The sequence below is a fragment of the Pteropus alecto genome, unplaced genomic scaffold (genome assembly GCF_000325575.1).
Source record: "Pteropus alecto unplaced genomic scaffold, ASM32557v1 scaffold98, whole genome shotgun sequence".
Classification (NCBI taxonomy): Eukaryota; Metazoa; Chordata; class Mammalia; order Chiroptera; family Pteropodidae; genus Pteropus; species Pteropus alecto.
The window spans coordinates 11864425-11890541 of NW_006443570.1; the positions used below are offsets into that span (position 1 = coordinate 11864425).

The following is a 26117-nucleotide window of genomic DNA, read 5'->3' on the forward strand; positions in this document are numbered from 1 at the left end:
TTCTTTCTCCAACTCTTTTTCTACTTTCTATGCTGGCTGAGACATCTAATTTAAATATCTTCTCATTACTTTAGCATACTTTCTTTTTCTTAGCATGTTAATTTTTTGTTTCCCCCACTATTCGGTACAATATTATTATTCTGTAATGTGTCATTTTGCTGTCCCAAAGTTAGTTTTGTCTGTTTAACCTTTTTCTAATTTTGTCCTTGCATATATCTTACTTGAGTGTGAATAGCTATTGCCCATGACAATTCTTTTGACTATGAAATTACACTTTACAAACTTAACAAGCTAACAAAATTTTTAGTTAATTAGAATTGCACTGTCTAAACAGAACTTTCTGTAGTGATATCAGTGGGGGTTTTTTTTTTGCATTGTCCAATACAATGGCCAAGAGCACTTGAAATGTGGCTAGTGTACCTGAGGAACTAAATTTTTAATTTTATTTCATTTTAATTTAAATAACCCTATGCGGCTAGTGGATACCATATTGAACTGTGCAGTGCTAGAACATCATGTTCAAACTTTTTAGGTTATAAGTAACAGAAAGCATGTTATACTTGCTTAAAGGATAAAAAAGATTTATTTTATCATTAACTGTCAAAGATGGTGGATCTGACATTGAAATTATTGGATTCAGGGGTACAAAAAGGACTCTTTTTTTATTAAGTTTATTGGGGTAACATTGGTTAATACAATTATATAATTTTCAGGTGTACATTATAATTTGACATCTATATATTCTATTGTGTGTTTACCACCCAAAGTCCAGTTTCCTTCAGCTACTATATATTTGATCCCCTTTACCCACTTTATCTTCCTCCTACCCCCCTAAATTTGACCCCTTTTACCCTGTCTATCTTCCCCCTTCTCCCTCACCCCCTACCCTTTGGTAACCACTAGTCCATTGTCCATGTCCATGAGTCTCTGTTTGTCCTGTTCATTTGTTGCTTTTAGGTTTATTTCTCACATATAAGTGATATCATGTGATTTGAACTTTTTTTGTCTGGCTTATTTTGCATAGCATGATTATCTCGAAATCCATCCATGTTGTCGCAAATGGCAGTATTTCATCTCTTCTTATGGCTGAGTAATATTCCATTGTATATACATACCACAGCTTCTTTATCCAACCATCTATAGTAGGACACTTCGGTTGCTTCCGTGTCCTGGCCGCTGTGGATAATGCTGCTATGAACATTGGTGTGCAAATATTTTTTCAGATATGGGTTTTTAAGTCTTTGGGCTAAATACCCAGTAGAGGGATTGCTGCATTATATGGTAGATCAATTCTTAGTTTTTTGAGGAACCTCCATACTGTTTTCCATAGTATGGAGGAATTTTGCTATACCAATTTGCAGTCCCACCAGCAGTGTATGAGGGTTCCTATTTCTCTATATCCTCTTCAACATTTGTTATTACTTGTCTTGTTGATTACAGCCATTGTAACGGGTGCGAGATGGTATCTCATTGTGGTTTTGATTTGCATTTCCCTAATAGCTAGCGATGTTGAGCATCTTTTCATATATTTGTTGGCCATTTCTATGTCCTCTAGGGAGAAGTGTCTGTTCACGTCCTTTGCCCATTTTTTGATTGGATTGTTTGCTTTTTTGTTGTTATTGAGTCGTATGAGTTCTCTATATTTTAGATATTTGGCCCTTATCGGAGGCGTTGCTTACAAGTATATTTTCCCATTCCCATGGTTGTCTCTTTATCTTGTTGACGGTTTCTTTTGCTGAGCAGAAGCTTTTTAGTTTGATGTAGTCCCATTCATTTATTTTTGCTTTTATTTCCCTTGCCTTTGAGGTCAAATTCATAAAATCCTTAAGTCCAAGCCCTTGAGTTTAGTTCCTATGTTTTCTTCTATGTGTTTTATTGTTTCAGGTCTTATATTCCGGTCAAAATGGACTCTTTTTGCTTCATTCCATTCTACTTCTCTTAAGTGAATCTTAGCCTTTTTTGCCGTAGATGGATTTTGTGTATGTGAAGGGGAACATGATCACTGACAACCATAAATTCACATCCTACCTGCACTGTGACCCCAGGGAAAAAAGGCAATTTATCCTATGCATTTCAAGGGAAAAGTTTTACAGAAAGACACTGATTGACCCAGCTTGGGTCATGTGTCTACCTTAAAATATTCACTGTGGATAAAGAGATAAGCAATTATGGTTGACCAGACCCAGGCCATATGCGTACCATGAGAGTGAATTGAAAGTGGGTTCTGTTTTTGACAGCTCAGTATATTAACATAATTAGTTTTTGTAGTTCAATTTTATAGTCTATGATAAGTCTAAACTCTTTCAGTTATAAGTGCTAGAAATCCATCAAGATAGTTCAAGAAAAACATTTTTAAGAATTTATTGGTTATTTTAACTAAAAAGTCTAGAGGTTATGTTCCTTCAGACATGACTGATTCCACTTGCTCAAAAAATAATTGGTTTTTATTTCCATTTCTTTGTTCCACTTTCATTTTTGTTAGCTTTGTTCTTAGACATACCTTCTCCACATAAAAGTGGACCTCTGACAGCATCAAAAATACATTATTCATTCAGCTGAAGATTTTGGATCTCTCCTAGTGACCCTGTTATTATGCTTAAAGGTCATGTGCTCTCTCTGTGGCCAGGGAGACAAAACCAAATAATTGACAGTCCCATCAGAATGACCTTGAGCCCCATCTGAACTACTAGGAGTAGGAAAAAGACAATAGAATAGAATTGGGAACAGACAAAAAGTAACAGGTTTTTCTTTGCTTTTCACATGAGCCTTTATTATGATTAATGTTCTGACATGGATTTAATTTGCTTTTTTGATGTGCTGTACAATAAGGGTTAAATAAAGAATCTTTTACCATTTTGTTATTCACAAATTAGTAGAATTGAAGTTTCAGATAGGAGAAATTTTATAATAGTTATATAGTATGTAGAGTGTAATATACAAATGATTAGAGTCAAAAGGAACTAAAGAATGAAGACAATAACCCTTAGGAAATATAAAAAATAATTAAAATTCTCTTCTAATTTTTTTCATGACTCAGTTTTCTTTGAATTGAGTTGCATTGATATAATTCTTCAACGCATTACTGAATTAGCATGTATTTCTCTTGCCTGAATTTTTCTCAGTCTGAAAAATTCAATGATGATACCAGAGCAAAACTTTAAAAACAATCTTAATATCCACTAGTAGGATATAGAGGAAGAAATAATGTTTTTCTTTCTACCCTTCTAGAGTCTCAGCTGGGGTTCTGTAACAAAAGAGATTAACAAGAGAAAAACAAACAAGTTTATTAATATATATGTCACATGGGAGAAACTCAGGGATGGCAAGATCCTGAGTTTATATAGCATCTTAACAACAATAAAAATAAATAAATATTTAGAGAAGTGACAAGAGAAAGGAAAAGGACTTTGGGTTTCTAGGGTGGCAAACTGTAGATGGCAAATATATGGGGGTAATAAAAGATAGTCAGTACTTTGTTATATAGAGTCAGTCCTCTGGTGCTGATACGAGTCCAGGGTTATTGGTGACTAATTTTTGTACAAACTTAAATCTCGTTTTTAGGCAAACAGAGAGAGCAGAGAGTTCTTTTTGGATCTGCTTCTTCTAGATTGTCTTCAGTTCAAAATAATCCTTATGTCAAAGTGCCATAATTTGGAGTGGAAAATGCTACTACCGTTCAAGGGGAATTGTTAAATTAAAAATATTAAATTGTTGTATAGCTACTCAATAGAGTATTTTTTTTTAACTTTTAAAATAATAACTATAGAATAAAATCAGTAGATTATATCAAAGTCAGTATCATGGTTGTGATATTGTATTATAGTTTTTACAAGAGATTACCATTGGGGAATCTGGGTAAAGGGTACGCAGATCTCTGTGTGTTATTTCTTGTAACCGCATGTGAATCCACAGTTAACTCAAAAAGCTTAATGAAAAAACTTTAAAATCATAATTATGAATACAGTATATTAACATGCAATATTTATTTTTACTTATGTAAAAAAATCAGATTAATATCTGTAGGTACACTCTAACTCCATTAAATTATGCATAAGAAAAAAAGAGTAGGGAAGGTACACCAAAAGGTCACAATGGTTATACCTAAGCTGTTGGATTTTAGATGGTTTTTGTTTTCGTCTTTAAACTTCTCATCATTTTGTAAATGTCCTATTATGACTACATGTTTTTTTGCTAATCATCAGAAAATAAAAGTTATCTTTTAAAAATACGGTTCAAATCTACGGCCATGCCACCCTGAACAAGCCCGACCCTGTCTGATCTCGGAAGCTAAGCTGGATCGGGCCTGGTTAGTACTTGGGTGGGAGACCACCTAGGAAGACCAGGTGCTGTAGGTGTAAAAAATAAAAAATAAGGGATTGCAAGCTGACAAGGTCCTTGCAATCTGTGAGGTCAACCAAGGGTTGCCTCACCTAAAAGAAAAAAAAAAGACTAAAAATACTTTTCAAAATCTTATTTTCTCAGCATGCCAATGTGAAGGAGAAGATAACCGCATTCCACTACTGAAGGACATTTTTGAGGCCTTTCCTAACACTCCCATCAACATCGATATCAAAGTCAACAACAACGTGCTGATTAAGAAGGTACTTAAGGCATTGCCTTCTCTGAGTGTGTTGTACCCACTTTCACAAACTAAATAAGGCTAGAGTAGGTGGCCACATAGCTTGATAAAGTTCAAGGAGATGTGATACTCTCGAGATCAGTATTGTTTTAAAATGCCCTAGTGGAAGAGATCACTTACCATAAGGAAGCCTATTTTCAGAGTGAGTTATCATGTGTCAGTCATGGATAAAAGTGAGCTCCTGTGAACCGATAGTTCTGGCATTTATATAATTAACTTCTTCTAGTTTAACTTGTTTCATTTGTAGTTAGTGTATTGTCAAATTACTAAATAGTTGCATTCTATGAGATAGATCATATAAAGGTAAAATATAAGTAACTTCTTATATTTTATAAAATAATCTGAATTTATGCATTGGTTCTTCCAAAACTTTATACTGTTCACTGGCAGATAGTCAATTGTAACCCATCTTTTTAAGTGAAATAATGTAAGTAGATTTAAAAATAAGGACATGCATAAAAATTGAATTTTCACTTTTAGGTTTCAGAGTTGGTAAAGCAGTATAGACGAGAACACATAACAGTATGGGGTAATGCCAGTTACGAAATTGTAGAGAAGTGCTACAAAGAGGTAAGCTTCAAAAATGATACAGAATGGTCTTTTTGTTGTTGTTCTTGAATATCTGTAAATAGTAAGTTATTACAATGATAATTTTGAAAATTATCTTATTTCGTAGCTTTGTTATAAAGATAGACGGTACTGGGTGGAAGCAACTAACCAGAAGGTTACTAAGAGAGATCATTATCTTATTTTAGATAATGGATTTAATAGAGATAATGGACCTTGCAATTAAAGTTCAATATAATTGGACTGGCTTACAGGATTATTTTCACATGTTAATATTAGTTGTTTACCAACATTTTATTATGTACATTATAAAACAAAATATGATTTCTATCTTTTCTGTTCTTCATTAGGTAGTTTAATTTTTTTGTGTAATTTTGAATTTAGGAAGAAGTAGTTTTGAATTAAGGAAGATATCTTTCAACTCAATATCTCAAGCTTTTCTTTACCCTACCTTCCAACTAGAATTAATCAAAAAAGCTAGGATCATGATTATCAAGTAATATATATAAGTAGGGCCATCTACCCACTGAAAAACTTTCTGATCGAAGAAAATATATCTATAAAAAATTAGTTTTGATATATATTTTGAAATGGTATGCTAAGCCTCCATTAGCAAGTTTAGCTGTATAGTCAGTCAGCTAAGAGAATTTGAAATTTCAAATGTTAAAAAAAACTTAAGCATTGAAGATGCTTTTTCTGAATACAAGTGATATTGAAGAAGAAATATGATACAGTAGCAATTCCAAAATACAAAATTCTTTTGGGAAGACCTTCCTTCCGAGCAAAGAAGGCAAAAACATAGAACCAATATTAGCAGCATTACAATTAAAAGTATAATTGGGGCCCTCATTTTGGCAAGTACATTTTATTTATGTGCAGCAGGCTCTGTGAGATACTGAGGGAGCTTGTGTACAAAAGGAGAGAACAGAATAATTACTGGTCTGAGTGGCTTCAAATCCCTAAGAATTTAAAACTAAGACTTTCCATAACTAATCATTGTCTGATGATATTTCATGTGTTATTAAAAGGGAGATAATATACTGGAGGCTTAATGACCTGCTGATCTTTTTACATCATTCACATTTTTTTTTCAAATAAAAAATAGTGATAATAGCAAATGTTGGGGAAGATGAGAAACCACTCAATTATTTGGGTAGCTTCTTACAAAACTAAACATATACTTACCATATTAACCAGCAGTCTTACTCTTAGGCATGTATCTCAGAAAAATGAAAATTTATACACACGAAAACCTGTACGTGAATGTTTATAGCAGCTTTATTCATAATGCCAAAATTCGGGAAATGACCCAAATGCTTCAATGGGTAAATGGCTGAACAAACTGACATATCTATACCGTGTGAAAGGAAATGAATCATTGATGCATACAACAACCTGAATGGTCTTCAAAGATATTTTGCTAAGTGAAAAACTAACCTCAAAATGTTACATACTGTATGATTACATTTATGTAACATTCTCAAAACTATAGACAGGAAGAGCAGATTAGTGGCTATCAGGGGACAGTGACTGGGATAGAGAGAGGGTGCAAATACAAAGAGGTAGCACAAGGGGATTCTCATGCGGTGATGAAACAATTCTGTGTCTTGACCGTGGTGGTGGTTACATTAATCTATACATGCACAAATGCATTAAAAAGTCCTAAATTTCAGCAGTAGTTTTCAAACATTATAGTAAGATTGGCTCAACAATATTTGTCATTCATATTATGAACATGCTATATAATTAAGTCATGTATCTTAAAATATGATTTATGAGAATTTTACACTAGCCTTTAATTCCCAGACTCTAGAAACTAAAAAGAACTACACATTAGTGATGGGAAGACATGTAGCACTTATTCTCACTTAGTGACTTTTTATTCACTCGTACTTAATGCAATGATTCTTAACCTTGACTGTATGTTGGAATTACCTGAACAGTAAAAAAAAAAATACTAATGCCTAGGTCCCATTCCAGATATTCTAATTTAAAAGATATGGGGTACAGACTGTTGTTAATGCCAGTGATATGCTAATATACTGTTCCACGCCCTCTCCCACCAGCAGTACCAGTTACTGGTTTTAGTCCTCTGGTTCTAAAGTTGTACACATTTTGAGAGTCAGCCCCTAACCCTCTATTATTCTTAGGGTATGAATTTGCAGAAATCAAGTTTTTTCAGGGACTTGTGTAATGTGTTGCAGCTGAAACACTTGTATATAAATTAGCTGAAAATACACAAAGCAGCATGAAAACACTGAGGAAAAAGAAGTTCTCAAACTTACTGTTTTTTTGTTTGTTTGTTTGTTTTTTACAATAAAGAGGTGGGTAATTTAGACCTGTTTAAAATAAATTACTTTTTTGCATGATTTTTTTTCAACATGCTACTTTTATACAGAAAATTCAAATTCATCATAACTTTTATTTGTTTTAGAGGCAAATATAGGAGGGACAAGGGGGTGGTATGGGAGTTGTTTAAAGGGTATAGAGTTTCAATTTTGCAAGCTGAAAAGTATTCATATATACATGACATTTACATTCTAAGGGTTTTGGGATCTCAAATACATTTTTTAATAGAAACTTAAAATGGTGGTTAGATTCTTGGACTAGCTTACAAAATCCTATTTATATTTGATCTGTAATGTAGCTGAAAGATGACATATTTGTAACAGTATTAGTATATATTCGTGTGTGTGTGTGTGTGTGTGTGTGTGTGTGTGTGTAGATATATTTGTATCGTATCCTGTTTAACTACATCTAGATATAGTTATATAATTTTTAAACAGGAGTAAGATTAATAAATATTTTGTTTCTTCATTTCTTTACCTCGTTCCATTAAATTTGATGTGTTTAATCTCTAGTGATAAGCACTATCACTAATGGACAGAAATGGTGTTGCAAAAGCAGAGAGTAGGAGATAGAGAAACTTTAGTATCATCAATGAACCCTATAGGGCTTTAAGATAGATCCTGACCCATTTGTCAAGCACTAGAAATTTCTAAATGCAATGTGTTTAGATATTTATAATTCAGGGAGTACTTTTAACAGCTGTCAAGATACAGTCTTGGGAAATTTTGAGGGTTGTGAAATAATCCTCTTTATTTGAACAGTTGGAAAGTAGCATATAATATTTTTTGTGTCTTTTAGAATTCAGATATTCCTATATTCTTCAGTCTACAGCGGGTTCTGCTCATTCTTGGCCTATTCTTCACTGGCCTCTTGCCATTTGTGCCCATTCGAGAACAGTTTTTTGAAATCCCAATGCCTTCTATCATATTGAAGTAAGTGGTTACCTGTTTTCATCAATTATCAAGGAGTACTAAGATAAAGCTCATTAATATCAATGTCCATGACAAAGAATAGATTGCTGTGGTTATTTTCATGTTTGATTAGCTTACCTATTTTAATAGTGCTTTTTGACATAAAAACAGATTCTCTAAAATGAATAGTAAAGGATTATAAGTTTTTAACCTGGACCCATCTCAGGCAACAACAGTTTTCTGTGCCTGTGTATTCAGAAGTCAGGTAAAAAAAATTGCACTTAACCGTTGGAGCCTACTAATCCTTTTATCCTAACATCAACCAGTAGTTGCCCTCCAACTTCCCTTCTTTCTACTTCATGGACAACTATATGCAGCTCAAATTTCATTAAACTCCAAATTCACCATTAATACATTTAGGAAGAAAAACAACTGCCACCACAACAACCACAACAACCACCCAACAGAAACCTCTGGAGATGGGAGAAAGAAAGGGATAGATTTAGTTTATATAAGATACTTGCATAACTTCTCTAGAGTACACACTAATTTACCATGAAGATCAAAAAGTAAAGCACAGCATTGCCTGGCAAATAATAAGCACTCAATAAATGATAGCTTTTATTGTCGAATTATCTTTAGCTTTATTATTAAAGAAAGATAGCTTCATCTCACAATCCTGCACCCTTACAATGTGATATCCAGCTAAAATTTATATGATAACTGAGTCATCACAAAGGAATTTAGAGCTCCTGGGGAGATCATTTAAATGTATGAAAACTTTTTCCATCCCCAGACAGAACTTTAAAAAATCAAGCTTAATACTCAAAAATTATCATTAGAAAATATTGGTAAGAAAAGCAATTCGGTCAGTAGGTTTGTACTCGGCATCTATGTTTTATGCTTGTTTTCCAGTTTGCGTTTCTTAGTGATGAGTATTTTTATCTATTCCCAATTATATTTTTTCAGACAAAAGAACAGAAATCACTTCTTGTTTACAAAGAAACCATTTTCATTTACTAGATTAAAATGATTCCTAACCATTTATTCCTAAAGTATTTAGCTTTCCTCTGGCCTGGAATAGACTATTATGCTCTCTACATTATCTCCATGTGTTCCTTTTAGAAGCAAAAATTATTGAAAATATAGACATGAATATACTTCATAGTATTAATCTTTTCTCTAAAAAAGTGATTATGGATTAAGACACAGGTAGAATATTACGTGCGTTAATTTTTTTTTTTTTTTTTTTAATGAAAGACAATGGATACTTCCTAAGACAACATAATAATTTGTGTTTAACGAGGTAATTAGTATTTGAGATACTAAATCCTTGAGATTCCTGAAATTGCAACCAGGACTTTCCACCCTGGCTAGATTTAGGAGAAAAAGGATTTTATTTAGAGAGCTTCTAATAAAAACTGAATTCAGAGAGAAAGAATAAAATGAATTTAAGTGTAAAGAATAAAATGAATTTAAGTGTAGAGAATTATGCTAAGAGTATAGACAAGCTGCATTAGAAAACAAGAAATGAAGATCTGGGGAGATCAAAAGTCACTGCGTGCTGTTAAATTTAGAAAGAAGCTGAGAAATTGTCATAGTAGAGCGACTAATCTAAAATTTCCTATGGGCACAACCCGAAGTTAATGACACCTACAGTTGTGCTCCTCCTGAAGAAGGAACTCAGCGTGGGCCTAAAAGTCAAGTATGCTTTTTCAAAAGCAAAGATAATTAAAAAGTACAGGGCCTAGGTCTCTCGATACTGAAAAGGGAAGAAAAAACAAGATTTTTTTTTTTTAGTCTCATTTTTACCCCAAGTATCTTTTAATGTATAATAAAGTTCGGTTGTATGTTTAAATCTACTATATACTAAATTATAGGAAACAAAGCAAGAGAAAGGAGCTTTACTGAAAAAGAGAAGCTACATGAGCCCCAGGCACACAGGGTCTCTGGAAAGATACTTAAAAAAAAAAAAAAAAAAAAAACCTTTGAATAGCAGTAGCAAAAAGTTAACTTAAAATCAATAGAAGTGGAGAACCCACACGGGCTTTATTTTAATTTATTTAATTTATTTTTGCCCTTTCACAAATATTTTTTGAGTATATAAGTGTAAGGCACTTTGTTTTTGAACTTGTTTTATTTTATCACACTATTACATTCCTGTGCTTCTAATTTATGATTTAAATTTTATTTTGCCTCAGGCTAAAAGAACCACACACCATGTCCAGAAGTCAAAAGTTTCTCATCTGGCTTTCTGATATGTAAGAATTTTAGTTTCCTGATATACAAGTTATTGTTTTAGCTGTATCTGTTAAATACTATGCTTATAATTTAGTGCAAGCTTTCTACATGTAATTTGTAACAAGGATGTGTTGAATACCTACCATACAAAACTAGATGTGTATGAATCATTTAGAACTAGTTTAATTACCAGTCACAAAGCTTTAGGAGGAATCTGGGGAGATAATCTCATTCAGTTTAAGGAGAAAATTGAGCACTTGACCAACCTAAAGTTAAGTGATTTACTTGGGGTTATCTAGCTAGTAAGTAGCAGAGCTGGGATATATAACCATTCCCTTCTACTTATTTGCTGTTTCCACTAGCCTACTGTGAAAAACATGAAAGGAAGTGTTGTAGGAAGTGACACCCGACATAGGAATTTGGACACTCAGACAACTTTGTTAGAGGGAGGAGAATTTATTAGGCCGGCTGAGCGCATGGGGTTAACAACTCCATGCACAGAGCTAGGTCTGGTTAGATTTATTACAGTTTATATACTTTTGCAGTGTCCCTGCAAGGGGCACGTGATTCCTTTGTCTGAGATTTCACATGTGCGTTCTTACTCAGGATGGGGACGGGGAGCTTTGGGTGAGGGGCTGCACGGGGGAGGAATTTCCAGACCACTGGTTTTACAGGTCGTTTGTTTTGTTGAACCTGCGACCTTGGCGTTATTAGCACCATTATAGGATTCTTGAACAGAGAGATGGGACCTGCTCAGCGGATTCCTATCCAAGGGTTGAGTTTTAATTGTAACATAACAAGCAGTTTTACACAGTCTTGATATTCCTACACAGCTACAGATAAGGAAGAACATTAGTTGGTTGGCAAGCTGTCAATCAACAGACGTGAGCTGGAGAGTCCTTGAGGTGGGGGAGGTAACTATGGGAAAACATGTTTGCTGAAGAGCACTGGGCAGAATGAGGGGAGAGAGCAGTTTTAACCTGCTGAGTTGGTTATTTCTGCAGGCCCTGTCCTTTGGATTTTTTCAGATGCTTCCCATCCTCTCTCAAAGTGTGTATAGCAACACAGTATGTGAAAAATGTATATCAACTAATGGCACATTTCTCAGAAAAATCTGAACCAAGACTTAATAGCAGAAAGGAAGCCCTACCTATAGATTTGGCATCTGCTTCCTAAGACATGTTGAGTTTATTTTTCGGTAAAAACCACAAAATTATTGAGCTGTATTTTGCTTTCAAATGGAAACTTGAATGCTTAAATACAGCCCTTAGTCAAAGGCTTTTTAACTTAGCTCCTCTTTCAAAGAGATAGAAAACTAGTTGCATCTTTTCTCTGTGTCACAGAGTTTGTTTTTTGCTTTATTACTGATTTAATTTCTAGTTTTCAAAGACACATTTTTAATTTAATTTTAATTTAATTTCAAGGACACATTTGTTATTTAATGCACATGATTTTTTTTTTTTTATTCCAGCATCTTTGTTAGGATAGAATGATGGTCCTGGGCCACCAGCCTGGACCTTGTGGCCTTAGGAAAGACCTGGATCAACAGGGCTTGCCTCCCTCGCCAGATAGGGGGTCATCTTTGCTTCATCCACAGCTGGAGTATTGGGCAGAGGGCCAAAGGGAGAGAAGGGCCTGGCTCTGGCCCCAGGCTGTAGCAGCTTATCAGCTGCCACAAAGTTTCTCCAGCCAGCAGCAGAGGGGACTGATGTAGCAACTGCCTGGGTTACTACCACTTAAGGGGTAGATGGGCCCTAGCACACCCTCTTACAGTTGTACGCAAAGCAGTTAATAAATTAAAACAACCTCTTCCTTCATCACTGACCCCCTTCAATCATACGGGAGAAGCCGAGCAGAAAGCAGAGCAAGGAGGAATTGGTTGATTCCTGAACCTCTAATGGAGGCCCAGGCCCTTTCCTCTAGGATTAGGCAGGACCCTCCCAATTCAAAAAGTGCGTGTGATTTTTAGTTTCTGTTATCTAATCATTCTAATAAACATAAACAGAATAGGAATTATACGTATAACTTTCTAGTACAGTTAGTTCCCATCTTGCTCAAGTGATTTTGTTTTCTAAAAGTTCACTTCAAAGTCAGTTCTTTGGAGCTAAAAAATGGTTTGTTTGTTTTTTTCCCCTATATGTAGGATAGTGTAATTAATAGACATTAGATTCCAAGATAGCTCACAAAAGACCAATCCATTCTGTGAATGAACTATGATGTTATAGAACTTGATCCAGGTTCACTACCTTATTTTAACCTGCAAACTTAGGAACACAGACTTCCCAACTCTTTCTCACTCTCATCATGGCTCCAGCAGGGAGAGTGAGGAAGCCACTGAGCTGCTTCAATAAGAATGGGTCTCGAGGATCTCGCGGTAGCAAGGAGTAGGAAGAAGGTTCTGGTTGTTCACCAGCAAGCAGACAGCAGTAAGGATATAAATGCATCCACGGCAGTTATTATTATTTGAAGCCATTGCTTATATTGCGGAAGTGTTGGGATTAAATTCAACTAGGAATTATAAACTCTGAATTGACAAAGTTAGGACTAAGGACTTATTTTAGTCCTTCCTGGGGCTAAGAAGTACCTAAATCTGTTCTGCTTTTCTTTTCTAGTTTGCTAATGAGAAAAGCTTTGTTTGACCACCTCACTGCCCGAGGAATTCAGGTAAATTTCTGGAATGATGCATTTTGGAAACAGCAAAGTTTGTCAATTTAACACAAGTGTAAAGGGCAGGAACTTTCAACTGCCTTAACTTGGTCCCAGCTCTGATGATGCTGCTTTACTGGTTCACATATAAAGACCTTACTCTCTTTCTTAGAGTTAGCAGGAAAACATTGGCATTTCAGTAACTAGAGTCCACTTAGGTATAGGTGAGAATAACTGAAGCCAGAGGGGTGGGACAGTGCATGTTTAATGAGCAAAGTGGAATATTATAAAAGGTTCAATGATTTCTTCAAATTTCGGGTTTAAAAGATTACTACTAAGCGTGGGGAGATTGTAGTGGATAAATGCTATTATAAAAATAATTTTCTGTGTTAACATTTCTTCTCATACTTCTCATGTTTCTAATTTTCAGGTGTATATTTGGGTATTAAATGAAGAACAAGAATACAAAAGAGCTTTTGATTTGGGAGCAACTGGGGTGATGACAGACTACCCAACAAAGCTTAAGGATTTTTTACATAATTTTTCGCCATAGCATAGGAGGTATTCAGAAGCATTCAAAGAAAATGTGAAAAGATATAAGAAAAAAATTTTCACCGTTATTTCCCTAAGCCATTTCTAGAATGGCGAAAGGTTTAATCAATTAAGTTTTTATTACCTCATTTTTAAGCCTGTCTGAGAATGTAGAAACTGTATATTGTATATTTATTTTAAACAATATTGCATATTTTGCATTTGTAAATAGTTTGTTTAGAAAGATAACTGGTTATAAGATGTGAGTAGAAGATTATTGATCAAGATTGCTCTATATAATTCTACTGCTATTAGTATTTCTGAAATCAAAGACTGTTGGATAATTTGATATTAGCCTTCACTGGAATTAGGTCAACTAATTAGTAAAACAAAATTATTGAAGGCCATTACAGCTATTCTAAGTTGTCTTGTTATTTCTAGGTATGTCTTAGTTAAAGGGGAAAAATACAGTGGAAGGAGAGCTTGGAAATCAATGATGTAGTTATCTGACAAGTTGTACATTGTTAAGAGAAGGTAGACTCACAGAAATAACTGAAAGCTTATTACTTGATCAGAAATAAAATCTGTAGACTGAATTTGATTTCTTGGTTGTCTGTTGTTAATGGGAACATTCTATTTGGAATATTCTTCAGGTATGTAACAATGCTGCTGTCTGTTTATTTTTATTTTTGGTAAACATTAAAATTGGACTTATCAATTGTAAATTAAGACAAGATCCAAATAGTCATATTTTTATGTTTTCTGTAAAGAAATGTAAATTTTCCATTTTTAGTAATGACTAAACGTTTGGGCCTAAATTTAGATTTTAAATAACATCTTAAATCCTAATTATATGAAACTGGTGAAAGTACATATCATTGTTTTTAATACTTACCGTATAAACCACCTATTCCTGACTGTTTAAGAATTTATTCTTCTGATCACTAAATGGAAACGGAATTTCCCAAAGCGTTAGCCATCACTATCTCAGCTTTTCTGATGTGACTTTGTGTAAATCTGTTTCTAACCTTTTTGACTAAATTTTCATGATCTCTTTGGGAGGTAAATATAATCTGGACTCATTAGTGTCTTTTACCTTGATCTCATCTCTCATTTGTAGTTTGCCAGTTTACAGCTATGAAGGATGATCATACTCTCACCTGTCCCTGGATGACATAATAACATTTGCTTTTTTGTTTAAACTGAAATAAAGTTTTCCAAGAACAAAATAAGGGTTCTTCGTTGTTTTATTGCAGTCATAACTTCACATATGCTCTATAGATTTTTTTTTACAGATTTTGGTGAAGTGATAAATTGATGAGTAAATGCACCTGAGATTTCTCTCTGGAGTAAGAAAAATAAAAAAAAATTTGGAAACATTTTTATGGTTAGGAAATTGCTTCTTGGCATTTGAAAAATAACTTAGGTAGGTAATCCATTAAATCAGTCATTTTCACTTTTATTTATTATAATTTCTGGTTATAGTTGCTAGGGATCATTTTGATAATATTTGATATAATTCTTTTTGTTATTTCTTCTTTCCAAATTTTGCTTTGTTATGATTTAGAGCAGTCCATATTAGAGGGCCAACATGTATTTTGTGTCAACCAGTAGAAGATAAGGCACCTAGTATGGTGTTTAGAAGATGTTTAGAAAGTCATGTTTTAAAAGTTCGATAATTTTATAGTTAAGGTGACTTTAATTCACTTAATAAAAGTATGCTCTCTATAACAAGAGAATTGATATCAGAAAACATCTGAATAGTACTTTTCTAATTGGGACGTCATGTTTTAAAAGAGGTTAAGTATCCTTTCATTTTGAAATAGATATTGCTAGGCATGGTGAACAGTATGCTGGGAAAAGCTAGAGAAGTGGTCAGATGATGGAATTAGACCCTTCTGCTGGGTTGAGGTTGGCATTAGATTTAGCAGAACCAGCTATAGGCCCAGTCCAGCATGCCGATAGTACTCCATGTACGTGGCAGTTGGGACCATAGTTGGCAGGCATTTCAGGAAGCAGTTGGCATGGAGGAGTTTTAACATGTAGTAAGAGCTTCTCTGTACCACTGGAGTCCTAGTCCTAGGCATCAAGGCAAAACAGGATTCAAAGTATCAACCGAAACGAGGACCCCAGTCTTGGAAGGAAGCTCACTTAATAGAACTGAAAGATAGAGTGATAACACTGGACTAATTATAGGGGTAAGTTGGTACTGAGTCCTCAAAGATATTAAACCTCTCATTTCTGGCCAGGGTGGTTCTAGAAATTGGGGTGGGGCCCTGGAAACAGGTAGGCATCTAGTAGCCACAACTGTAGAGAAAGAATGGCTGCAGTGAGTTAAAATAAGAGAACATAAAACATAAATCATAATATATTTGAGTATGGGAAACCATTAATATAAAATACAGTGTGAATGATTTTGCTTAGAGTTGTGCAACATGGTGGCCCTGGAAAGAGGCATTAAAAAAAAATTGTCGCGACAATCTGCAGTAGATCAGAGTGCCAGCTGAAGAGCACCAGGTTGAAGAGTTTGTTCTGAACTTACGTCTTGAGACATTAAATGAGACATAAAAAAGAACCAAAACTGCTAGGCAATAACATGACGTAATCATTTCAGTACCAAAAGGAAAATATAACAGTCTGAGACCAGGCATCAAAACAAGATCGCAACTAAAGCAGTCAAAGAGAAGATAAGATTGTTGAAAGCGTAGCAAGACAGTTCATAAAGCCACTAGTAATGTTTAGCTTTTCTGCCTCGTTTGTTTAGCACTGACAAACTAGTTTTTAAAGAGTTGGATCATCCTATTGTTGGGGTTCAGAATGAGTCACCCAAATATGTATCTCTGTGGTATGTAGATTATTTTAAGCTAAAGGCAACAGAGACCCTGCGAACTCAGAGAAATTTCTGCCCCCCTCCCCTGCAACTACCTAGAAGAATTTGAATTAGGGGCCTTGCCCATAATAAGAGATTATCAAAGATAACCTTTTATGACCTATCTATATTGCAAAGCAAACTACTAATTACCGAACATCTGCTCTTGTCATCCTGCAGTGACGCTCTGAAGCCTCAAAATGCCTTACCTCATCCTTAGTTCGGAGTGCCATATATACCTCATTTTAACTTTCTGTCTCTGAACCTCTCATGTATGTGGTGATCTCTGATTCTCTCATGCATGTGGTGTTCCCATGCATACGTGCGTTATTAAATTTGGTTATTTTCTCTTGTTCATCTGTCTCATGTAGGTTTAATTATAACACCAACCAGAAGAACCTTGAGGTTGGAGGAAAGTTTCTTCTTCCCCCACACTATAATCTGAAATAAAGATAAAAGCCTAGACCAGAAAACATTCCAGAAACCAGTCCAGAAAGCTAAACAGATCCAACTGACATTAGATTGCATAAAAATTAATTTGGCAATAGTCTATAGCATAGGAGACTTGTAGCAATCCAGACGTGAAGTAATAAGTGTCCAGATGAAAGTAGTGGCGATGTAAGTAGGAAAATGTTGAGTCTACGTGTCTCCGTATGGAAAGAATTAGTAAGAGTTGGTGACTAGATGAGCTTAAAAGGAGAAGGGAAAGTCACTGCTAACTCCAAAGCTGCAGCAAAATGGGGAACTTGGAGAGGGGAACCAGGTTGGTGGTAAATGACTTTGGGTGACCTCTGAAACGACAAAGTTTGAGATGACAGACATTTGAGTGGCTGTGCTTTAGGTATATTAGCCCTTGGATGAAGGCTGAGTCTGAAGGAATAGGTTTAGGAGTTTTGTATACTTTATAGGTATAAATTTGCGAAGCTTGCCCTCAAGAGGTGATATTAGTTCCTTCTCTGTACAGTATTCTACTTGAAGTTTGAATTGTTGCTGTGCCACCAGATGCCTGTGTTATGAATAGCATCGTTTATACAGTAGTTGAACTGAATGATAACCTACTTTCCCATTCATTTATGCCTGTCTTTTCTTTGAAAAGCAGAGAACTCTATCAAAACAGGCATAATTTAACTCATTGTGTTGTTTCTGGAAAAAACACAAATACATTGGTCTTGTTTGTCCAGCGGTTTTAAATTTAGTTGTTTCAAGCCCTAAGATAACAAGACATGGTGTAGACAGCTTCTTCTGGATGAGTGGGGATGGTTATGCTAAGAGCAGGTTGAGCAGGTTACCCATTCCCAATTTGACCAGAGCTGCTGCACTTTTTTCTGTTTAACATATGAATTCCATAAAGTTTGGTTTAAAATATGAGTTTTCTTCAAAAGAATAATATTATTTTGCTTTTATAATGTTTGGTCTCTTCCTTCCTCTCTTCTTCCCTCCTTCCCTTTCTTCCTAACTCACTCTAAGCCTTTTTCATTCAATCAGTTCATCAAGGGTTTATGGTCCTTCTTTCTGGTCAAAAACTTTTTAAGGACAATCAATGATTGGGAGAGGAGCATAAGACAAAGAGCATAAGATAAGTAATCCACAAATGTAACAGTCAACAAAAAAAGTTTCCCCTTTCCATTATCAAAGACCTATACATTAAAAAAAAAAAAGATTGAGATACCAATTTCCAACTTAGATGGGCAAGAGAGAAAGCGTTGTTGAGAGGCATGGAGAAACAGGCACTCATGAACTGTTGGTGGTAATATAAACTGGCAGGACACTTTGAGGATCAATTCGAATATGTCCTTAAATTAAGAAACTCCAATACTAGGAATAATATCCTAAGAAAAGAATAGGACAAGTGCCCAAAGATACATATGCAGAGTGAAAAATTAGAAAACAAACTTAAACATTCAATATTAAGGGACTGGTTAAATAAATTATAATAGATCCATACAATGACATCATTAAAATATTACTCTTTTTTATCTTCTGACAAGATACTAAGTGAAAAAAATAATCTATAGAACTGCATACTGTATAAATAAAAATATACATATTTATTTTAAAAGTAAAATGATTTATAATATATTCTGAAACTAGTATTTGAAGTGCAAATGTTCATGACTATAATGTCCAGATATTTGATTCTATAATTTATTAATAAAAATATTTTTTCCTTGGAAAAAAAAGTAAATTGATATCTACTAAAGTGTTAATTGTGGTTTTTATGATCGAATTACTTGTGACTTATTTTTACTTGTTTAGGTTTTTCTAATTTTTCTACAATTAATAGACATAAATGCTTTTACGAATTAATTTTAAAATAAAAAGCTTTGTGGCTACTATAGATTGTTTGATGTCCAAGGCCTTAGCAGCTGACTGTTCTCCAAATTTTGGTTTCTTTCTTGAGGAGAGAAACTTTTAACTGCCAACTTGGAGCTGACCGAGGAATACAGATTTCCTGCTTAGCCAGTCCTTTCCAACAAACAGGAAAGAGATATTATAGCTTTGCTTTGGATATGATGTCAAGATCGATGTGGACCTTTTTAAAAAAAATTCATAATTCTACAACTCACAGACATTTACTTGTTATTAATTTTTTGCTCTATTTTCTATTACTTTTTACAGTGCATAGTTTTTGGGGTTTTTACATGGTCATGATCATACTGTGTATACTCAGTTGTGATTTCTCGAAAGTCATCAATAAAAGAGTTGATAATTTAACTTAAAAGAATAAAAAAACTCTTGAAGAAAGTGAATAGAGAAAAAGAGTGAGCAGAGTTAAGCCTTAGAATATTCCCAAAAGACAGAGAAGGTGCAGTAGTCCGAGGAACAGAAATAGGGAATTACAGTGTCCTCAACCCCAAGAAAGTAAAGGATTTAAGAAAGAAAGTGGTTATCGGCAGAGTCCAAAATAGGATATTAAGATCAAGGAAGGCAAGGGCTGGGAAAGGATGACTGCCTTTGGTTTAAAAGGAGGGCTCCTTAACTGTGGCTTATTCATTCATGGAACTGATACCAGATTGCAAAGGGACGAAGAGGACTGAATGGTATTAAATGAGGCTAGTAAAAATCAGCCACTTATGCAGATGAATTGGAGAACCAGGACATTTATAAGCCTCCCCATTTAGAACACAACTCAGTTGAAACTGCTGCCTTTTCAACTGAGTTGTGTTCTAAATGGGGAGGCTTTTAAATATGTGAAAATGAGAAGGAGCTAGTGGAGAGAGATTGGAGATATTAGAGAAGACGTGAGCAAAGATCTGTTTCAAGACTGAATGGGTTGTAATTTATTCAACAAATATTTATGAATGCCTGCCATGCCAGGGACCCGGGTTACAACTGTGAAACATAGAACAATTCCTGCTTCCTTGGGGCTTTCGGTGTACTTAATAGGTAATTAAGCGCTGAGAGATGAGGAGGAAGCAGTATCTTTTTTTCTTATACTCCAGGGTATCCCCACATGTCCTTTTCTCTGTACACATGCACAGAGAGAGAGGTCTGGGGTCTCTCCCTCTTCTTATAAGGACATAAGTACTATCGGATTAGGACTCTACCTTTATGATCTCATTTAATTTTAATTATTTCCTTAAAGGCTCTATCTCTAAATACAGTCACATTGAGGGTTAGAGCTTCAACATATGAATTTGGGAGAGGGGTACACGATTCAGTTCATAACAGGTGGGGATGTGCATCAAAGTAGGAGAGATGGAGATGGGAATGGTAAATTGAGAAAATCTGGGAGAGTTGAGAAAGAAGCACTAGCAGCTGACCATGGAGAGGCTTGGATAGGGGGGATGTTTAGTGTGGTCAGAAAGAAGCTGATGTGTATTTCTTCATTTCCTAGGATACCTACTTGGAGATTTATAGACAGCTGATATCCCACAAACCCATAGATTGCTAGAGAAGAAGAAAACAACAGCAAAAACAAAACCTTTCAAATATTTTAATTCAAATTAAGCTTCAAGTAATAGTTTGAAAGTTTGAGTATTGCTGAATAATGATTACATGTTACATTTATATAAATATTTAGATTTTATTCACTTTTGCATGCATTCTCATGCGTTTCTTACAATAACCTGGCAGAGTAGTCGATATTATCCCATTCCCATTTTTTAGATGAAACCGAAATGTGGGAATTTACAAGGTCACCTGGCTAGAACTGGTGTGGTTGAGTCTTTTTAACCTTCCCATTCACTTTGGTTTTTCTGATTTGTCTTTAAGTCACCATTCAATGCTGAGAGAAATACCAAAACCCAGGTAGAAGGGAAGGTTAAAATGTGATCCTATGAAAAGTGAACTTTTCCAAATAAAAGCTACAAAAGAGAAAATTCTCATGTGTCAAATGTATTTACTGTTCTCTGACATTGCTTAAACAATGTTGATAGCACTGTGGAGATGGGAATCAATGGTGGATATTCCCACCAGTAACCAAAACCATTGATCATGGGAGTAGATGGAAAACTATACCACTACTTTTCTGAGATATTAAGAAATCTCAGATGAAAACCAGAAGTAATCTTAAACATTTGTGAATCTAACACCCAGAATTGACAACTTAATATTTTATTATATATGCATTAGCTTTTTTATAATAGAAGAAATAAAACCTTCCAAATGAAATGGTATCAGAGCCCTATCTTCAGTCCCATTTTCCTTCCTTTTTGGCCAGCGGGGATCCCCAGCACGTGATCAGAGAGAGGGAGGGCAGGGAGGTTGATATTCTCTCAGATTCTTCTCTATAAAATCACTTTGGGCTGACTGGGTCCTTTCACTGAAGGGTAAGCTCATTTCAAGGTGGCTCTGTCTCTAGGACTTTCTCCTTCTGGGTTCTAGTAATAGCTCTCGACCTTTCTCCATTCTGGTCTGTGGGTGATAAGAGCTCTGCAATTACTAGTCCTTGGGCACTTTGTTATTTTTGTGGTTCCCTCATACCTTTGTAAATGATCTCTTATTAATCAAAATTATTTTAGAGTGTGCATCTGTTCTCTACTTTTCCCTGACTGATTCACCTGGGGAAACTAGCCAAAATGCAGATTTTCAAGCCTTTCTCTCCTCTTTCTTTTCATTAATTCATTTAGTTATTTATTCATTCAACAAATATTCGAGTGCCCCATATGCCAGGCACTGGGCAAAGTGCTATGGATATAGTGGTAACAAGACACAGTTCCTGACTCTGGGAGAAGGCGAACAATAAACAAATAAACAACTTAATTATAGCTAATTATGATACGATAGAAGGTTAAGGAGGCAGGCAGCAACTTTAGATTTAGCAGTCAAGGAAGGCCTCCCTGAGAACGTGACATTTCAGCCTGAATTATTAGAGCTAAGACCTGAAGGAAGAGTGTTTGAAAAAGAGGAAACCTACTGCAAGTGCAAATGGTGGGAAACCATTGGGCATTTTCAAGGAGCAGAAAGGAGACCAGTATGATTGGAGCAAAATAAACTAGAGATGCAAAGTAAGGCTGTAGAGCTAAGCAGGAGTCAGATTAGACAAGGCCTTTTCAGCAGGCCGTGGTAAAGAATTTGCATTTTTTTCTAAGCGCCAAGAGGAGCCATTAAAGGGTATTAGGCAGAAGATAATCTAGTATATTTTTAAAGATTATTCTTGCTGCCAAGTAGAAATATATTGGAAAGGGACATGATGGAAATAAGAGATATGGCAGTGGGAGTGGAGACGAAGTGGCTGGATTTGAGATATATTTTAGGGGTAGAAGCAATGGAGTTGGTGGTTGAAGAAAGATGAAAAATTCTAGGTTAATTGGTAGGTTTGGCTTATTCAACTGGATAGTTGGATGGTGGAGCCATTGACTGAGATGGGAAAGAAACATATTTCTGGAGGAAATATGAAAAATTCCAATTCAAGTCACTCATTGAGAAACATTCTTCAAAACGCAAGTATGTATGTTTTAATCTCTGCAAAATAACTAGACAACACTGACCCTGCTTTGTATCACATCTATCATTATATTTAATATTTACCAGAGTCCTGTGAAGTAAGTGATATTATCTCTGATTTATAAATGAGGAAACTGAAGCTCAGGTGGGTTGAATGACTCACACAGATTGCACAGCTAGTAAGGCGACAAACCAGGTATGGAAACCTAACTCTTCCCAGAAAAAGTTGAAAGCTGTTTTCATCACACAGTACTGCTGCTCACAATCTGGTGCTTTCTCCATAATCTTTGTCACCGAACTTTTTAAATATGATCATGGGAAGAATGTCTTAAAAGGAATCAAATTAGCTCTCATGTAATTGTTTTCCTTTCTCTTCCAAGTAAGACTTTATTTAAATTAATATTTAACACGTATGAATGCAGGATCTCTCCCAACTTTGTTGTATGATGTTACACAGAGAATATGTTTTCACTTCCGCATTCTAACTATTTTCACCATATTATGAAATAAAGAAATTCGAGTTTTAAAAAGTTTAGGAGTTTCACCATTTCTGTCTTCTGTGATCTTTGAAGTCAAATATTAAAGCTGACCAATAATGAAACTGTAGTTTTGTGTACTTAAATAAAAGTTCAGTTGAACTACATAAATTTTTACAGGTTTTTTCCCAGTCCCTTCTCCAAAGCTGATTCGCTTCCCTTTTTCTTGGGTATAGTCATCACTTTTTAGGTCATGTGATTCTAAAATAAGAAATATTTAGGTGATTTTGCAAAACATGACAGGATATACCATTCCTATTAATCACAAATGGCAACCTTAATTCAACCTATCAAAAACTTAGATAAATGATATATCATCTTAGAAGAAAAATACCTCTTGGTTCAGGTGGGAAATGCTGAGAAGAACTATGGCAACATTTTTCTCAGGAAAAAAGTATTTTTCTGAATTCATCAACTTTTGGAAAAACTTCTCCCAAATAACTTGTTTAAAAAAGTTATTAGAACCATATCAAGATCATTAGAATGACTAGTATAAATTTTAAAAATCCAAATATTGACAAGGTTGTGGAGAAATTAGAACCCACGTGCCCTGTTGGTAAGAATGTAAAATGGTATGGCTGCTATGGAAATATAATAGGGTAATTCTTCAAAAAATTAAAAATAGAATTACCATGTGACCCGGTAATTCCACTTCTAGGTATATATATGAAAGAATTGAAGGAAGCAACTTGTCAAGATATTTGTACACTCATGTTTATAGCATTATTCACAATAGTCAAAGCAACCCACGTGTCCACTGACAGATGAACAAAAGGTATTATATACATACAATGGAATATTATTCAGCCTTAAAAAGGAAGGAAATTCTGCAATACACTACCACATGGATGAATCTTGAGGACATTATGTTAAGTGAAAGAAACCAGAACAAAAAGACAAATAATGTGTGATTCCACTTATATGAGGTACCTAGAGTAGTCAAATTCATAGTGACAGAAAGTAGAATGGTGGTTGCCAGGGACAGGGGCAGTGGGTAAGGGAGAGTTTTTGTTTAATAAATTGAGTTTCAGTTTAACATGGTGAAAAGAGTTCTGGAAATGAATATATTTAATGCCACTGAACTGTACACTTAAAAATTATTAAGATGGGTTAAATAAAAAATATGGTTTAAAAAAATAAGTTCAAAATGAAGTTGATAAATTTAGGGTGGTGGATAACTAGGGTTTTCCGTCTATAGAATCGTCTCCAGAGATTACAAGGCGGAGTGGCCTGTAATTTCTGCTTCAGACATTACAAACATTTGAAAACAAAATGTGAAAGCTTACCTGTGTAAAATTGGCCAACTGACATTTTATTAAAACCATCCAAAATTTCAAAAAATTTAAGATGGTAAACTTTATGTTATGTGTATTTCCAAAAAAAAAAAATTTTTTTTTGTAAGTTATTTAGAAGGCCTAATAAGACCTTGATAATTTGGGAAGATAAATTTTTTTTTCACATGTCTTTATACAGAATTTGTGTTAATGAAATTATTTAGATTTTTAATATTTTTGGAATGTTAGTGTTTATTGATCATCTATTCTAAACTTACCCAATCTGAAATAGCCCTATCCCTGACAGAAGAACATTGGAGCTCTCATAACCATGAAAGCAAACCATTTCAGCTCCTTGACACCCGCTTTGGTTTTCAATTCCATATATTTCAATTCCATATGTTTCGCCACTTTGTCCACCTGCAATCTACAAGAAAATCCTGATGAAATAGTCATCTCGTTGCATCAGAGTCAGTCCTATCCTGAGTGTGCTTTTAGTGTCTGAATTCTAACTTATAGAATCAGTTTTTCAGGTTCTTTTCTGGTTTATAGGAAAAAATCAGAGGGTAAAATTTTGTTTTTAAAATCCAAAAATTATGGATATATGTAGATTAAAAAATGGATCTCTCATTCTTCATCCAGTTCCACATCCCAAAGATAGCAATTGTCTGTCACGTGTTCAAAATATTTTCGAGTATAAACAAATCATTCCATTTTATCACAAACAATATCATACTATTCATGTTGTTCTATAGCTTACCTTTCACATTTTGCAATCTATTCTGTGTTATTTTAATTATCCAAAAGTCTTATATCCACAGGATATTTTGAGGCATTTGTGAAAAAATAGTGTAGGATACAACAATGGATTTTGAAGGGTTTTCATGATACTGCTTTGTCTTACCTCTTCCTCATTCATTTGTGAAAACTTTCTTACAGACTAAGGCTTTGGTTTGAATAATATCTAAACCTAAACTCTGGTAAAACAAATTTAAAATCTGGCAAATTTCTTTTGAAGAGCTTCTATAGGAAAACGTAAAAAGTTAATGAGCTTTACTGTATTTTGAATTTCCGGTGTATTTCTTTTGGGTTCTTGAAACCCAAATTATTATTAGCACTAATTCCTGAAAAGTCCCTGAGCAACAGAAATCCTATACCCTCACTAGTACCCTATTTTCTTCTGGGGAAATGAATTACTTCTTCCTGCTGGATCAGATAGAGTTCACTTGTTCCATGTTCTACATTCTTTTTGAAATGTTCATATTTTGCTACCTGACCTCTACTTTCCTGTGCAACTAGTATTTGGTTTAAAATAAAGTCTGAGGTTCTGCCAGGCTTGGTAGCAATACCTTTTATGACATTCCTGTCATACAGTCAATTGAATTCTAAGTGGAAACATCATTATGTATTCTAGTAGCAAAATCTCAAGGGCTGGAGGAAGAGCCGCAATAAGTAGAGATCTGCAATATTTTCACTTCATCAAGATTAAGAGACCTATGGGACATAGTGCCCAGATGCATGGTTCTGGATTAAATCCTGGTTTTGATAAACCAGCTATAAAGGCCATGTTGAGATTGGCGAAATTGGTATGTGGGTGTTAAATAAGATGAAGAGTTGTTGAAACGAGTAGGTAGAGATCATTAAATTGAAGCAGGTTATAAGGCA

At 34.8% G+C, this 26117-nt stretch overlaps 1 protein-coding gene and 1 pseudogene across 1 annotated transcript in view; both read left to right on the forward strand.

The window, feature by feature from the left end:
- Nucleotides 1–15113, forward strand: part of GDPD1 (glycerophosphodiester phosphodiesterase domain containing 1) — a 37733-nt gene extending 22620 nt beyond the window's left edge. The window contains exons 5-10 of the mRNA XM_006924890.3: nt 4483–4601; nt 5120–5209; nt 8354–8487; nt 10668–10727; nt 13320–13371; nt 13784–15113. Coding sequence (XP_006924952.1) covers nt 4483–4601; nt 5120–5209; nt 8354–8487; nt 10668–10727; nt 13320–13371; nt 13784–13906 — 578 coding nt within the window. The 3' untranslated portion in view covers nt 13907–15113. The remainder of the gene's footprint in view (nt 1–4482; nt 4602–5119; nt 5210–8353; nt 8488–10667; nt 10728–13319; nt 13372–13783) is intronic.
- LOC112473234 lies at nt 4237–4355 on the forward strand (annotated as a pseudogene).
- Nucleotides 15114–26117: the final 11004 nt, after the last annotated feature.